This window comes from Mya arenaria, chromosome 11 (genome assembly GCF_026914265.1).
Source record: "Mya arenaria isolate MELC-2E11 chromosome 11, ASM2691426v1".
Taxonomy (NCBI): domain Eukaryota; kingdom Metazoa; phylum Mollusca; class Bivalvia; order Myida; family Myidae; genus Mya; species Mya arenaria.
In genome coordinates, this window is record NC_069132.1 from 7,758,700 (window position 1) to 7,776,096 (window position 17,397).

A 17,397-nucleotide genomic window follows, 5' to 3' on the forward strand; every position below is an offset into this window, starting at 1 on the left:
TGAATTGACTAAAATACCATACTTTACATTATCTACTATAACTAGACAAAACGTCCTCGTGAAATATCGCGATTCCTTTAATTAATATACACTAGCAATTCACTTGCGATATGAACGTAATGGTCATATATTCTAGAACATAAAGGTTTATCAGTTTATGGAATGAAACTAGCTAATTGTATGATTAAAACATACATTTGCATTACCTCTTCTTAAGTAATGACAGGCACTTATCAGTTACATTTTGAGCTGCTCAAAATATATTTTTGGATCAATTTTTTAATGCCAGTAAGTAGAGTTGTAAAATCACGCTTGTTGCGCTTACAACACATCAACACTGTCAGGGTTTTCATTTGTTTACGTTTCGTCGCGGTTAGTATACTCCTACCCCGGTTGTGAGGCATCTTATCGAATGTTTATGAGTTATGTTCAACCAGTTGTTTTTGTAGCAGCTCTTTTTTCTTACCATGCTTAATGTATAGAAAAAACGTGGAATTTCAAAAAAGATCATAAGTTACGAAGCTTACGGTTCTTATTTTATTTAGCTCAATTTCAGACTTGATTTATCAAAACAAATAATAATTTATCGTGACACGGACATTTGTCTGGCAAGTTTGTTTTTTCAGACTTTGGCATCATTTCTAATTCATCTCAAAAAAATGCCTTTTATCAAAATTGATATGATCGCCGGTTATGTGTTTATTTTAGGTCAATCTTAAAAAATACTTTCTTTCGTAGTCTCAAACCTCTTTAAAGTGATTATATTACACGATTTATACCAACACGAAAATAGTGTTCTGAGCTTTTTTGTGTTATAAGGGACTTAAGATCGAATCTCAGGCCAGACGTTGCGGGTCGTGAAAATTAAGAACTAAGTGCTGTTTCGTGTGCATATATTCGTTTTGAATATATAGGAAAAGCTTTCTCATAGTTTCCTTACCATTTTCTTCACCAAGAAATTAAATTCCATCGAAATAATTTTATAAAAGATACTTGAAATTTCAATTTGCTTTCAGCACCCCGTTTTTGACTTTCAACATCAATCTTTACCGGCGAATTGAAGAACATTACGTCACTTTACCGAATGATACATAACGAAAAAAAAAATATTAAGTTGTTATAAATTTACTTCGACAAGCAGAGAGTATTGCTTTTTGATTCTCAGACTTTGGCATCATATATAATTCATCACAAAACGTGCCATAAAATAAAAGGAATATGATTACATGGACTATGTGTTGTTTTCTAATCCGAGTTGCTATAACTATACTTCGACATACAGAAATTGATCTTATAAGTATTTATTTTGAACTCCCAGGCTTTTGCGTAATATCTAATTCAACTCAAAACGTGTCATAAAAATAATCACATCCGATATGTGTTTGTTTTTAAATTTTAATCGGGTATAACATTTCTTTAATGCATTTAGCGTCGGTAATGATACTGCTACATGTATGTCTTGTTTGGCTGGTTGAGTTGTAGTATTTCTTACTTTTGATTGAAAAAAGGTTTTTGATAAAAATAATTTGATAACCCTCGCCTATATAACCTTATTGCATTCGTCTTGTCCAGTACATATGTCATTAGGCTGTTCATGTAATGAAATTACGTCATGGTTATACAATGACGCGGGACAGTCTGATAGATCTATACATAACCAAGGAAATACATAGAAAGAAACCAAATTGAACCCATGTACTGTGATATAAATGTAATAGCAAACACTTCCTAACAGTTGATACAATTGTATTTCCAATCGTTGTAGAATAAAATCATTCATGTACTACTTATACTTGGTTGCTGAAGAAAAAAGAATGTCGGATGTCAATAAAATGTCTGACTGGATTCAATAGCGCTAGCGGATCCAGGGGTGCATCCGGCGCCCCCCCCCCCCCCCACACACACACACACTTAAGTCGTCCAAGTTTACAAGTATTCGAGTAGCGCTCCATTAATTATGTACGAGTCTTAAGCCTGCTTTTACACAGATAGCCCATCCTCTGTTTAAATCTACAGATTCACCCGAATCTTTCACATTTGACGAAATAGAACACTTAGAACACTGTTTTGGTTCTGATAAGAGCATATTTCGTCTGGTATAATATGGTTGATCATTTTAGATTTGTAATGCATGTACTTTGATTATTCGATAATATAGGAAGCGCGTAGTGCCTTTGTTTCTTGTCATACAATAACTATCCGCATCCAGTAGTATTTGAAAGTTCTTGCCGTTACGAAGTATGGGGCAGAAGGAATGTATTAACGTGTTAAGAGCGCAAGTGCGTGGGTCATTTGAGCTTGAAGGTCTAGCTAGGGTGGTCGGTTATATTGGCGGGCAAATCAGTTCTAGCCTCTAGGCTTGACTTCTCACAGTGAACGTCGATTTCATTCAAATTCGAAAAAAAAAACATTTTTATACATGTTTGATATGTGTTTATACATGCATGCATTGTAAGACCTTATCTTTCCCAGATCATATTCTTCCCACCTGGGAAGATAGGATCCTATTCTTCCCAGCTGGGAAATATAAGATCTCATTTGTCACACATTTCGAATATAAATGTCACGGTACAGCTCCTGGGAAATTTGTGATCGAAGCCGATTTTTTATGTACCGTGAAATCACATTCCTCACAGGTTTGTGTCATTGCATCATTTTTTTAACCAAACAAGTAAGTTTTACAACTGAGTAACATTTGCTACAGATTGCTGTTTCCAGTATTGCAGATTTATTTTGTTGATAAACATGTATGCGTATATATTCTAGTCATAAAGGATCGTTGATTATGTTGTTGTCGTTTCTGTTGTTGTTGTTGCTGTTAGTTGGCTGCAGTTGTAGGCGCAGTGGCGGTTGTTGTAGAGATACTTGTTTTATTTTTTTTATTTTTTTATGTTGTTGCTATACGGGTATTAGTGGTATAAGTAGGAATAGTATATGAGTTATTGTTTTTGTATAAGGCGTAGTTTTAAGAATATGTGTTGTTGCTGTTGTTGTTGTTGTTTTTCTTCTTCTTCTTTTTCTTCTTCTTCTTCTTCTTCTTCTTCTTCTTCTTCTTCTTCTTCTTCTTCTTCTTCTTCTTCTTCTTCTTATTACTTTTATCAAGCTATTATTATTATTATTATTATTTATTATTATTATTATTATTATTATTATTATTATTATTATTATTATTTTATTTTTATTATTTTCTATTTCTTTTAATTATTACATTTTTAATATCAAATTTATCAAACAGCAATGTCATGGACAAAATCTGTGAAGAATATGATTCTCTTGCTTACCACCATTTTGGTCGAGCATATATCATATGTCACAGTTTGAAACTGTGAATAATAGGATCACATTTTTCCCAGCCTGTGAATAATATGATCTGGGAATAATAAGGTCCTACAATGCATGTCCGGATTGATTGCGTATTTCCTATATTCTGAGGAATTAATTTGGAGATATACTGAGTAACTTCGTGACTATTTCTTATTGCTGACGCCTGGTAGCCTAAAGGTGTGATCAAGGCATGTGCCTGATGGGCCGGCGGAATTCAGACAGAATGGAACAATATGTTCGAACTTTACAGTGTTGTTTAAGTATTTATGTAGAGTATTTGTTTTTTGTTTGTATGCGTTTGTGTGTGCCAGACTGCTCTAAATTGTGCCAAAATAAATTGGCCCGTGCAAACATGTGTTTGTCTTTTGTGTGGAGGGACGTTAAGACTTAGGGAACGTAACTGAATATCATATCAACTATGGCCATGTTGTGCTTCGCAGAGCCTTGAAAGTGTAAACGCTGTGAGTGAACTTTCCTTTTTGATTTCATTTCAAGAGATCGAACATATGCACAGGTCATACCATGAAATATAAACATAATTATATTTATCGTTATTATTCATTTATTGTCTATTAGTTCGAGATAAATACACGGAATTTAATCTGTAGCGTTTTTACTACATCTGCCACAGCATGTAGCCCGCGAAAGACGTGTAGAAATCCCCGCCAAGACCGAGGTCGTTGTTGTCAACGACTCTCACCCAAATAACGTCACCGGTGTTCGCCGTGACTATTACAGTCTCGGCGCCTTGGTCGCGGTAGTGGTCGTCTGCGTGAGCAAACACGCGCCCGATGGTGACGTTGTTCTGAACGATCTCGGCGTGGACTTTCGTGGTACCAGCGTTTGCCCTCTCTACATGGTCAAACACGGATACAGCGAACAGGTAGATTCCAGACAACGGGACGGTAAACTGACCAGTGACGTTGTGATATCCGCCGCCTGCGTTCAAGAGGACGCGGTCGAATATAACGCCGTCACCCTTGTGCATGTGGCTCACAACGTGCGGAGTCACTTGTGATGTAAACGCGATAGGCCCTTCCCCATTTAGCACCAGTCGCTTGTCGGGATTACCTGCAATTATGAGCTGCAACTATTGGTTTTGAACATTCTTAAAGATTGCAAGGTCAAGGAAATATGTTATATAAGTAAAACGTCCATTAAAAAGAGGTTGAACAGTGGCTTAAACGTAGTATTTCATAAAAGATATATTCATATTGAGATGGCGGTATTTTGTTGTTGTTTTTTATCATTAATTTTATTTCAGATACCTTTCAGTTCTAGCTCTTCGATACGTTTGGCCTGGTCTTCAACTGAAAATGAAAAAAGCGTTTTAAAAAAAATAGCCAACACATTGCATCGAATTGTGTTTATAGGTTGACCCCTAAAAAGTATTTTATCCTGTCGCTTGTATACAAGGTGCCGTGTCAGTTTTAGTGTATTAGGTTATTTAACCACGTAATGTTTATCTACAGTCAGTTGGTCATGTGACTGCGAAAATTGATTCTTTCAATTCTGAAAGGTTAGAGGAAAAGAACAAAAAGTGCTAAGTATCTTATCAATAGTCCTCAACAATCAGTTGCCAAAAAAGATCCATCACTCTAGATATGCATGATAATGACACTAACAAAGAAAATTGGCCTGAAAATCGACATGTGCACTAATCCCCACCCGCAAATGGTGAAAATGAGCTGCATTCAAAGACAGTAAGTTTCATATCTGTGGTATATGACACAATCTCAGACACCTACAATAGGAATGAATTATCTCTTTGCCGATGTAGTTCTGAAGACTTTATTCTTAAATATCAATATGAATTAATTCCACCAAAGATGCACTCTTACTCCCAATTATGATTTACCACAATTAATAATATTGTTTTTACATTCCAAAAAGTATGAATAAATGTCGAAAATAATGGTTCTTATAAAGTTTACCGAGTTTAATTTGAAAGAAATGAGCATAAAACATCTACATTATGGGACTATAGTAGACCACAGTAAATCTTTTAGCATTCACCAATCATTTAAAAAATTTGCGCTTTCTGCTATTAAATACAGGATTAAAATCTTCTTATCAGTAATTAATATTTTCCATAAAATGCATTATTTAGTAAGTAGTTAAACGTTTATCAGTCTTAAATTATGTTTGGTACACATGTGTATGTATTGATTTTGTATAAGAGTGTCACTTTAAACATATTGCGATTGTCTGTAAACACTAGTGATCTTGACCCATGACCTGTGTAGCCTATGACTTGCCTATTTGTTACATCATTAGATAGTGTTTGGTGATTGATTCATGTTTATGCAGTTTTAAAATATTTTGTTTGAATTGATATTGACGTATTAAAATGCAATTACTTTGACTATAACCGTATTGATTATTGAAATGTTTTGATAACTTTTTGGGGCACATAAATATTGGTTCCTATTGTGCCGATGTCAACAGGGAAATAACAGTTGTCTCTCCTTTTTTTAAAGTACTGTTTAATTTTAAGGTAATTTATCGTGTTTTAATAAACAAAGTAACATGATAAATATAAAACTAGGTAAGTGCCGTGGATTGAGAACGGTTATCTAGCCGAATTTATCTTGATAAAATTCCCCTATCCGCGGCACTTGCCTAGTATTCTCTATTCTCTACGCGACTTGTTTTGGAGCCAGGATTTGCCCTTGTTTTTATTGTATAATTGAATTATTATACCATTATATTATATATGTGTATAGTTAATTTAAGGTATAACAATATTATATCAACTGTATGCCACCTGTTGGTTTTAGACTTAAAGCTAAAAGAGCAGAACGTTTAAGATAAGCAATATTTCTATATGAAGCGATACCTTTCTGTTCCAGATAGTCCAGTCTCTTCAATACGGCTTCCATGTCCAGTCCATGGCAAATCCCTACCAATAAAAGCAAAACTATCGCAGCTTTCGACATTGCTGGTGTAACTTTTAATGCTGATGATAATGCTGATTATAAAAAACTGATGCGCATCGGCCAGCTTTTATAGACGTGTTCATTGACGAAGAGATAAGAACATTTGAAGTCGGCGTAAGGAGTGGCTTTATGGTCTGATCTAAGATTGAACTCATAATTAAACTGGTACTTAATTTAGAATTTTGATTGAACATTTTCTTACATAAACTATGTCTTCATATCGCTTTATTTTCTCTGGGATGGTTTTGACCTACATCTATGATAATGACAATGCACACACTAAATGACTTATGAATTAAGCATAATGCAATGTACATTCTACGCAAACCCTTTTTTCTCGTTTTTGGACGGTGCACCTCAGGGCCCGTCCTAAGTCGGCACATCAGCCGATCAAACTACAAACCAAAGCACGCCAGTGCGCTCAGTAAATAGTTCGCATCATTGTTTTGAATACACAGCTGATTTAAAGTGGCTGTTACATAGTTTTTTCTAAAATATCTGGGCGAATAGTGAGAGAAGTGGGTCATGTATAATTTATTGACAATTGGTACTGAAATCAAATATTTATATTGATAAATCATTTCGCCAATATTGACTACTTCATGGAAATAGTTCCACTACAAAACTGCATTCGGAACTCCTCCGCCATTTTACTGTATCGATAAAAATAAATCCGTAAATGTTTAGATAGATAGATAGATAGATTTATTCGTGCATATATATGTCATAGTAACAAACCAAATATCTCATAAAGTTATAACACAGACTGATTAACAAAGTATTAGTGATGATATCTATACTAAAGCACAACATCATTAGAATGCTTTGGATACATACGTGCGTTAACAAAGATTTAATTCAATGTGACAAATATATAACACAGGATAACCCATTAAAGTTATTCAACTTATTTCCAATGGGGTCCTTATGACAAATATTCGAACTGAATACTGAAGTACATTGTTGCTAAACATAATTAATTCAATACTTTGAACTATCGAAATATTTTAAAATATATATCATACTGTAGACTCTTTAAGTAGAATCATCAAAATATGATGTGTTAATGGCATGACCCAAAATGACCCGGTTTATCCAAGATGGCGGATGAATCAACACTTGTCCGTGGAATTTCCGATGTCAAATCGGATTTAAGGCATCACACTCGAGTTTTACAATGGATTGTTAGTGCTAAAAAGGAGAATTAAAAATAACTAATTGAATAACATCATCACCTTGTGGTCAAATTGGCTGAATTTAACGCAATACAATTAATGACTGAAATACATCTGGTGAAAGGTCACCCACTACTAAAAGTAAGTTGCAGTAAAACACGGAAATACAAACTTAGTGAAAATCCAAAAAACAATGACTTCGTTTTGCTTCTTGCCATTAGTAGATGTTAATAATTGTTGCAAATATTGATGTGAAAAATAATGATAATATAAATAACTCGAAACAACTTGCATCTGAGTCACAGTTGTCATCTTTCTGCATAAAACATATATTACAGTACAGTAGGGTATTTCAGATTTTCTTTAAAATTGTGATATTAATGCATCAGTCAATTGTAACCACGGCCACCCCAGGTCCGGGGATATACGGGGAATAGCCGGTGAAATGGGTCGTGTTTATGCTTTTCAGGTGGCCCCACATTGCCGGGTGAATGCGGGTAATTGGCCTTGCCTAGAGTCCCCGGGGTGCAGAGACTTTGGTGGGGAGTTTACCAACTGTGGAATTTAGCCGGTGTTGGCTGTACTGAAAGTCCAAGTCCCCGCTATTCCCAAGATCTGGGGGTGGGGGCGGGTGGGCTTGTTTACAATTGACTGACCAGTGCATAATTTGGTTCCCTTTATGCCATGTTGATCTGATTCATACCATAGTTAAATATTTTCTTCAACTGTAACAACACTTCAATATCAAACATTGCATTGCAAAATAGGAACACGAAAGTTTCACATAATTTATCTTGAGCCAATATCATTGTTTAATCACACAAGTGTGTATAATTACACAAGTGTTTCATTAAACACTTAAATTCCGATCAGCTTCTGTCAGCATAGCATTGCCATTTTGGACCTATCTAGCTGATGCGCGTCATCTTGAAGCTCAATATACATCAAGTCGAAAATTATAGATGTGTTCACTACGTGACGTGCCATATCAAAAATGGTAAAAAATCATTCAATGTACAATTATTTGAACTAAATAAACTTAGTGCTTGAAATGTCATTCTTGGCTAGGAGAAAAAGTTGGATGTGGACATGAAGACTCGCCAAAACAAAACTTGTCCAAGACTCTGAAGTTGCTGTTTTTTTTGGACTAGTCAAGTATTAAAATTTTCAACAAGATAAAGGTTCTATAAATGATCCTAGCATTAGGACACGGAGCTAGCCTGTCTGTATTATCTGAATGGTGCTAAGTCCCTGGTGAGCCTTAAATGCCTTGATTTGAAATCTGCCACCTATTATTTTCTATCATTGACTAAACATTTTTCAGGTAAGTTTAAATTACAGTATTTTCTTGTATGTTAAAATTAACATTGGTAAAAGATAATGCATAACTTTATTGTGCATGCTGGGGATATCAATATTGTTTACATGCATATAGCTTTACGGATATTTACAGTGTTTAAATAGCTCAAAAGGGTCTTACTCAATGAAAAAAAATCAAAATACTAGAATGTAGACAGGATTTTGACATTTTTTGGCAATTAATTAAATTCAAGGGCGTAGCCAGGCTGTACTAATTGTTAGAGGCTATGTGATGGGGAATCCCTGTAACCGTAGGAGGTTAAGGGGGGGGGGGGGCGGCTCCCCACGGAAAATTTTTAAGTGATTTTTAAGGCTGTGTTAGCTATCTAGCACAGAGAAACAATGCTTTCTTTAGCTGATCTTCCCTTTAAGGTTTTATTCTGATGTCAAAACATAACCCTCGACTTTGATGCCATGTTTGACCATTTTTTTCATTTTTCAAATTGATGTTATGCGTATGCGTAAGTGTGTAACGCTGGCTACGCCCCTGAAATTGTTCTGTTGCAATATTGGGCAAATCATTCTCATTGGTATGCCTATCAAGCATCAAACATGTATGTCTAAAAAAGATCAATAAAAACAAGCCATATTACTGAAATGTTCAAGGCCAACAGATCCCTTCAGAGAAAATCATGCATAACCCTTTTATATACATATATTCTCCCTCCAAACAGAGACCTGGTATGTTAATTTGCATATTTAATCCAGGACATCCACATACTATGAATGCACTTTCCCCTTTGGCAGAATGTTACATTACCCTTATTCGTTATTTCAATTTATTTCTGAAGACAGCATGAACTTTTATAGAAAAGGAGTGTCAATAATTTAGTCTGACAGCCTGTGATTTTTTTTTTCAATCAGAAGGATATTTTGCAATTTTAACAAGGCCATGTTTTGACATGCTTGCACAGTGTGTGAATTGTGATCAAAATTGTGCTTGGTTAATTTTGTGCTAATGCGTATATCTTGGACTTGACATATTTCTTAGTTACCACATGGCTTGTTCCAAAGGGTAAAGCATTTGGAAATGTCAGTTCAAACCTGATAGATATGAAATTCTTTTCCTTAATTCAATTTTGATATATTCAAAACACCCTCTTTTTAAAAAAACTTGTTTTAATAGATGTTTATGGATAAGAAGACTCTTAATTTGAACAACTTGTTTAGACTAAGAAATAATGAGCCCTTAAAGCTGCACTCCCACAGATTGACTATTTTAACAGCTTCTTTTATTTTTTTTGTTTTGGAAAGAGCAAATTATTGCGTAAATATATATGTGCAAACCAATAATAAGATATCTGACAAAATATCAGATTTTAAATTTTCATATTTATGCTGTTGGTCAAGGACAGGTCACGCGGTGACACCACATTTTTCCATTTTCCAAATATTAATTACACCAAAATGGCGTCTTTATTCGGATTTGATGAATATTTCAATGAATAAATAAAACATTTAAACAGGATAACAGGTTGTCAACGTTATACTTACATTACGGGATTAGTAGGTGACATAGTATTGGAAATATGGGGGGCAAGAATCCATATTTAGGTTCGAGCTTCACTCCACCGCAATATGGTTTCCTTTACATTGAATATCCCATATCGCGGGTTACCTATGGAACTTATAGTATCCTCCCACATGTTTTTAAACAAATTCATAGACAAGAATGGTTTTTTCAAATGACAATTTGTCATTTTGTATTCATTGTGATGAAAAAATGTAAAATTAAATTTCCAACCAATTATTAAGAGGAAAATGTGATATTTATCTTATCTCCTGATAAAAACTTTCAATCACGTTGGGTACTGAATGGGGTACTATATTGGTTTAAATAGGAAATGACGTCATGAACACATAGTAATCTATGACTTCATCTTACCGGTGACCATTATGATGTCACAATTAAAAAGAGTTTAGTTTTTTGTTGTTATTCCTTTCTGCTGTACTTGATATCACCTTTATATGTATTCTTCTTACAAACAGTGTGAGAATGATCGCATGATTCTTTGGTTTGAAATTTTTCCTAATACAATTTTTTGCAATGCATGCTTGTAGTGCAGAGAATAGCATTGCTTTAATGGTACATGTATCCTGTTTTTAGCTCGACTATTCGAAGAATATGGAGAGCTCTACTACACACCCAAGCGTCGGCGTCACACCTTGGTTAAGGTTTTGCATGTAAGCACCTTTAAGTCATTATCTCAGCAAATACATCATGTATTGCATTGAAACTTTAGATATGTATTCCCAACTATCTAAACTACTAAATTAATGAAGTTAGATAACACTTATTTGAATTTAATGCAAAAAATGGGCCTTTCTTATTTGACTTTGAAATTCTGGTTAAGGTTTTGCATGTAAGCACACATAGGTTGATATCTCAGCAACTACTTGATGTATTGCATTAAGATTTTATACAATGGTACTCAACCATCCAACCTTCCTAATTAACCAAGTTAGATAACTCTAGTTTGCATTAAATGCAAATAATGACCCTTTATTATTCGACTTAAAAAATCTGGTTAAGGTTTTGCTTTATTATTTGACATATAAATTCAAATACGGTACATCATGTATTGCATTGAAACTTTATACACAGGCTCCCAACTATTCAACCTCCTTAAATAATCAGGAAAGATAACTCTATCTTTTATATTTTATCATTTTTGCCCCTTTATTATGCAACTTAGAAATACTGTTTAAAGTTTCAAGTATTGGACTTAAATTTTTTCCATGTAACCACATTCATGTTAATATCTCAACAAATACATAATTTATTGCATTGAAATAAATTAAACTAATTTTACAGTGATCCATGTTTCGCCAAAACATTTTAATCCTTACACTGAACAGCGGCGTAATAGTCGAGCGCGCAGTCTCTGTGACAGCTCTTGTTTACTAGAGAAGTAAAACAGGTAAGTTGTTTTTGTTGTCTTTACTTAAAGAATATTTTGATAAAAAGATACTAAGACTCTTCATCATATAATAGACTGTATTATACAACTCGTCAAGGAAATATGTTAGTAAGATCGACAAAGGCTAAGTTATTTACACATTTCCTGAAGTTGTTGAATATGTTTTTTAAAGCTTCATCAATGAAAACTTGACATCTGTACTGTTTTGAAAACAAACATATATTTATATATGTCGTTCTCGGATGACCCTGACTGGGATCTTTTTGACCTAATTATTTTTTAGAGCTATAGCATTTTAGACAGGTTTGAAAACAATAGTTAATGTTGTCTTTTGATGACCTAGATTGTGGCCTTTTGACACACATTAAAATTTGAAGCTTCAGCCATGAAATTAAGACCATTGATTCGAAATCAAAAATCAAAATTGTGCTTGGATAACGTTGTCCTTCGACATACTTTCCTATTTTAAGCTACTTCAATGAAAGTTTTTTAGTACAGTTTTCAAAACAAAAAGCAATGTTGTGCTTTTATGACATAGAATATGATTTTTTGACATACATTCTATTTTTGAAGCAACAGCAAAGAAGTTTAGACCATGTGTATAACTTTTAAAACAAATATCAATATTGTACTTTGATAACCTTGATAATTACCCTTTTAACCATCTTTTCTATTCTAAGGTACTGCAACAAAAGTTCAGTAAGTTTTGCAAAACAATTATCAATGTAGTCCTCAGATCTTCTTTACTGTGACCTTTTGACCCTCTTTCATAAAATGTACTGCTTTAAGAATAATTTTAAATGTTGTGTTTGGCTAACCATGATTGTGACATTTTCACTTACTTTTTTATTTTTGTGGCCTCTGCAATAAAATGTTGCTATGTTTGGAAAACAATTCATCATTGTTGTTCTCGGGTTACTTTAAAGGGACTGTACACCAGATTGGCACCATTTTTTTTTCTGTAACGCAACTCAGGACAATTATTTAATAGAATGTGTTAAGCTTTGAATCATAATTATAGAGAAAGGACCAAAATGTAAAAAAATAGCAGTCCAGTGTTGTATCCACTGTGCTACGGAGGCTTACTCCAATCGGGTGGTATATTTAAGCTATATACCTTCGTAGACATACCCAGTAATATTTTTTTATGGAAAAATATAAAATCACTGCTTAGCTAAAATAAATTGTAAACTATGTGGTACTTCAGTTAGTAAGATTCAATGCATTGCACACATTAATACCAAGTTTATGTCAGTTTTCGACAATTGTTTTTCTTTTTTTCAAATTGATCATCTTGTGCACAGTTGCTTCAGCTAAGGCCTACGTTTTTAATTTTGAGTACAACATTGAACTTTGGACCATGTATACTGTTTTAAAAAAAACATCTGTTAATGTTATGCTTCAGTTATCTTGATTGTATCCTTTTGGCGTATTTGTTATGCAACTGGAATGAAATTTTGACTATGAAATAGTTCTGCAAACAAACATTAACGATGATATTGCCAGGTGACCTTTTCATCAACTTTTCAAAGCTACAGCATTAAGATGAATAATTATGTTTGGAAAATAAATATCAAGCTTAGATATTTGGTTTGAAGCATTGTCTAATTGTCCTCACCTAAGAGTGTTCAAAGTATGCTTCTATATTCAAGATTAGGTTCCGATGATTTTCTGTGTTTATAAGAGAAAGGACTTAGTTCTATACTTGCAGCAGACCGAACAATGTCACCGTCCATCAGCACTTTCAGTGCTTTGATTATTTCTGTGACCCATTCAGATTGCATTTTGCTTTTGATGAAAAATGATAATTTCCTCTATGTTTCAGCGTGATTCAGAGCTTTTTCTTGTACATTAAACTTTAAAACTAGACATTATGTGGAATATAAGCTATTGTCGTAATATTCATGGAAACTAGTTTTTAAGTTTGGTTGAAGTACTTATTTGTAAGTCCAAGTTCGTAAGAATAAACCTCGTTTGTTAAAGAAAATAACCTTGAAATCGTCCAATATGCAAGTGTATTTTTCCTATAAAGAAATTAAGTTACGGACAATCCTAACTCAACTGCCTTATTCTCTCTAATCCAAAAAAAACCACCAAAATCGAACAAATGCGCAACACTTTGAACCGGTTTCGTCAACATTAATCTCAATACTTTTTGACAAAGTTCGTCCATTTTTATTCAATGATAATTATTAAAGTGTATCTTTACTTCGATTCGATTGTGTATTTTTTTCAAATAGATAATATTTTTTTATTATAAGGATAAGATTTCACCAGGTTTGTGTATAATAAAAACACATATATATTTGCAAATGAAATGAGGCATTGTTTATGAAAACGCACTTCGTGACCTTTGATATAGTTGTGGGCCTTAATTCATCTATTTAAAGTCGACATACCTTTGTCTATGAATTTTCAGGTAAATAAAAACACTCAAACTGCAGCGACGCTTCTGATGTGCCACAGCATTTAGCCCGCGAATGACGTTTACTGTGCGTCACCAAGACCAAGGTCGTTGTTGTCGACGACTCTCACCCAGATGTCGTGGCCGGTGTTTACCGTTACTATGACCGTTTCGACGGCCTGGTCGCGGTATTGGTCGTTTGCGTGAGCGCACACGCGCCCGATTTTGCTGCTGTTCTGCACGATCTCGGCGTAGATGTTCGCATTACATAAGCTCGACTTCGCAAAGTTGTCAAACACGTAGACATGAAAGAGGCAGATACCAGACAAGCGAACGATGAGCTGACTGGTTGCGTTGTTGTATCCACACCGACTAGAGTTTTACAATGGATTGTTAGTGCTAAAAAGGAGAATTGAAATTAATTAATTGAATAACATCATCACCTTGTGGTATTGGCTGAGTTTAACGCAATACAATTAATGACTGAAAAACATCTGGTGAAAGGTCACCCACTACTAAAAGTAAGTTGCAGTAAAACACGGAAATACAAACTTAGTGAAAATCCAAAAAACAATGACTTCGTTTTGCTTCGTGCCATTAGTAGATGTTAATAATTGTTGCAAATATTGATGTGAAAAATAATGATAATAACTCGAAACAACTTGCATCTGAGTCACAGTTGTCATCTTTCTGCATAAAACATGTATTACAGTACAGTAGGGTATTTCAGATTTTCTTTAAAATTGTGATATTAATGCACCTGTCAATTGTAACCACGGCCACTCCAGGTCCGGGGATATGCGGGGAATAGACGGTGAAATGGGTCGTGTTTATGCTTTTCAGGTGGCCCCGCATTGCCGGGCGAATGCGGTGGTTTTGTCTGTTTTAAATATAGCGGGTAATTGGCCTTACCTAGAGTCCCCGGGGTGCAGGGACTTTGGTGGGGAGTTTACCAACTGTTCGTCTCCGCATGGCATGGAATTTAGCCGGTGTTGGCTGTACTGAAAGTCCAAGTCCCCGCTATTCCCAAGAACTGGGGGGGGCGTGGTTACAATTGACTGACCAGTGCATAATTTGGTTCCCTTTATGCCATGTTGATCTGATTCATACCATAGTAAAATATTTTCTTCAACTGTAACAACAATTCAATATTAAACACTGCATTGCAAAATAGAAACACGAAAGTTTCACATAATTTACCTTGAGCCAATATCATTGTTTAATCACACAAGTGTGTATAATTACACAAGTGTTTCATTAAACACTTAAATTCCGATCAGCTTCTGTCAACATAGCACTGCCATTTTGGACCTATCTAGCTGATGCGCGTCATCTTGAAGCTCAATATACATCAAGTCGAAAATTATAGATGTGTTCACTACGTGACGTGCCATATCAAAAATGGTAAAAAATCATTCAATGTACAATTTTTTGAACTAAATAAACTTAGTGCTTGAAATGTCATTCTTGGCTAGGAGAAAAAGTTGTATGTGGACATGAAGACTCACCAAAACAAAACTTGTCAAAGACTCTGAAGTTGCTGTTTATATGGACTAGTCAAGTATTAAACTTTTCAACAAGATAAAGTTACTATAAATGATCCTGGCATTAGGACACAGAGCTAGCCTGTCTGTATTATCTGGATGGTGCTAAGCCCCTGGTGAGCCTTAAATGCCTTGATTTGAAATCTGCCACTTATTATTTTCTATCATTGACTACACATTTTTCAGGTAAGTGTAAATTACAGTATTTTCTTGTATGTTAAAATTTACAAATGGTAAAAGATAATGCATAACTTAATTGTGCATGCTGGGGATATCAATATTGTATACATGTATATAGCTTTACGGATATTTACAGTGTTTAAATAGCCCAAAAGGGTCTTACTCAATGAAAAAAAAAATCAAAATACTAGAATGTAGACAGGATTTTGACATTTTTTGGCAATAAATTAAATTCAAGGGCGTAGCCAGGCTGTACTAAATGTGAGAGGCTATAGGATGGGGAATCCCTGTAACCGTAGGGGGGGGGGGGGGGTGCTGCTCCCCACTGAAAAATGGAACTAACATGTTTAGCATTGATTTGTATTTGTCGGGATTTATAGGTTCGAGGCCGACGACTGTAGTTACCAAGTGATTTTTAAGGCTGTGTTAGCTATCTAGCACAGAGAAACAATGCTTTCTATAGCTGATCTTCCCTTTAAGGTTTTATTCTGATGTCAAAACATAGCGTAACCCTCGACTTTGATGCCATGTTTGGCCATTTTTTTCATTTTTCAAATTGATGTTACGCATGTGCGTAAGTGTGTAACGCTGGCTACGCCCCTGAAATTGCCTGTTGCAATTTTGGGCAAATCATTCTCATTGGTATGCCTATCAAGCATTAAACATATATGTCTAAAATAGATCAATAAAAACAGGCCATATTACTGAAATATTCAAGGCCAACAGATCCCTTCAGAGAAAATCATGCATAACCCTTTTATATACATATATTCTCCCTCCAAACAGAGACCTGGTATGTTAATTTGCATATTTAATCCAGGACATCCACATACTATGAATGCACTTTCCCCTTTGGCAGAATGTTACATTACCCTTATTCGTTATTTCAATTTATTTCTGAAGACAGCATGAACTTTTATAGAAAAGGAGTGTCAATAATTTAGTCTGACAGCCTGTGATTTTTTTTTTTCAATCAGAAGGATATTTTGCAATTTTAACAAGGCCATGTTTTGACATGCTTGCACAGTGTGTGAATTGTGATCAAAATTGTGCTTGGTTAATTTTGTGCTAATGCGTATATCTTGGACTTGACATATTTCTTAGTTACCACATGGCTTGTTCCAAAGGGTAAAGCATTTGGAAATGTCAGTTCAAACCTGATAGATATGAAATTCTTTTCCTTAATTCAATTTTGATATATTCAAAACACCCTCTTTTTAAAAAAAACTTGTTTTAATAGATGTTTATGGATAAGAAGACTCTTAATTTGAACAACTTGTTTAGACTAAGAAATAATGAGCCCTTAAAGCTGCACTCCCACAGATTGACTATTTTAACAGCTTCTTTTATTTTTTGTTTTGGAAAGAGCAAATTATTGCGTAAATATATATGTGCAAACCAATAATAAGATATCTGACAAAATATCAGATCTTCAATTTTCATATTTATGTTCAAAAATTGATGCTTAATGGCTTAAACTGATACTAACGGTTAAAGAAAAATGCATAAAACATCAATTTTTGAACTTAAGTATAAGAATCTATGATCTGA

The 17,397-nt window shown here is 34.5% G+C and overlaps 1 protein-coding gene across 1 annotated transcript; it reads right to left on the minus strand.

Moving 5' to 3' along the window:
• Positions 1-3,877: 3,877 nt before the first annotated feature.
• LOC128209544 (cerebellin-3-like) lies at positions 3,878-6,335 on the minus strand. Its single transcript, XM_052913617.1, has 3 exons — positions 6,164-6,335; positions 4,593-4,634; positions 3,878-4,395 (listed from the first exon to the last, which is right to left on the minus strand). Exons 1-3 carry the CDS (start codon positions 6,261-6,263, stop codon positions 3,941-3,943), a joined length of 597 nt encoding a protein of 198 aa, XP_052769577.1. The 5' UTR covers positions 6,264-6,335; the 3' UTR covers positions 3,878-3,940.
• Positions 6,336-17,397: the final 11,062 nt, after the last annotated feature.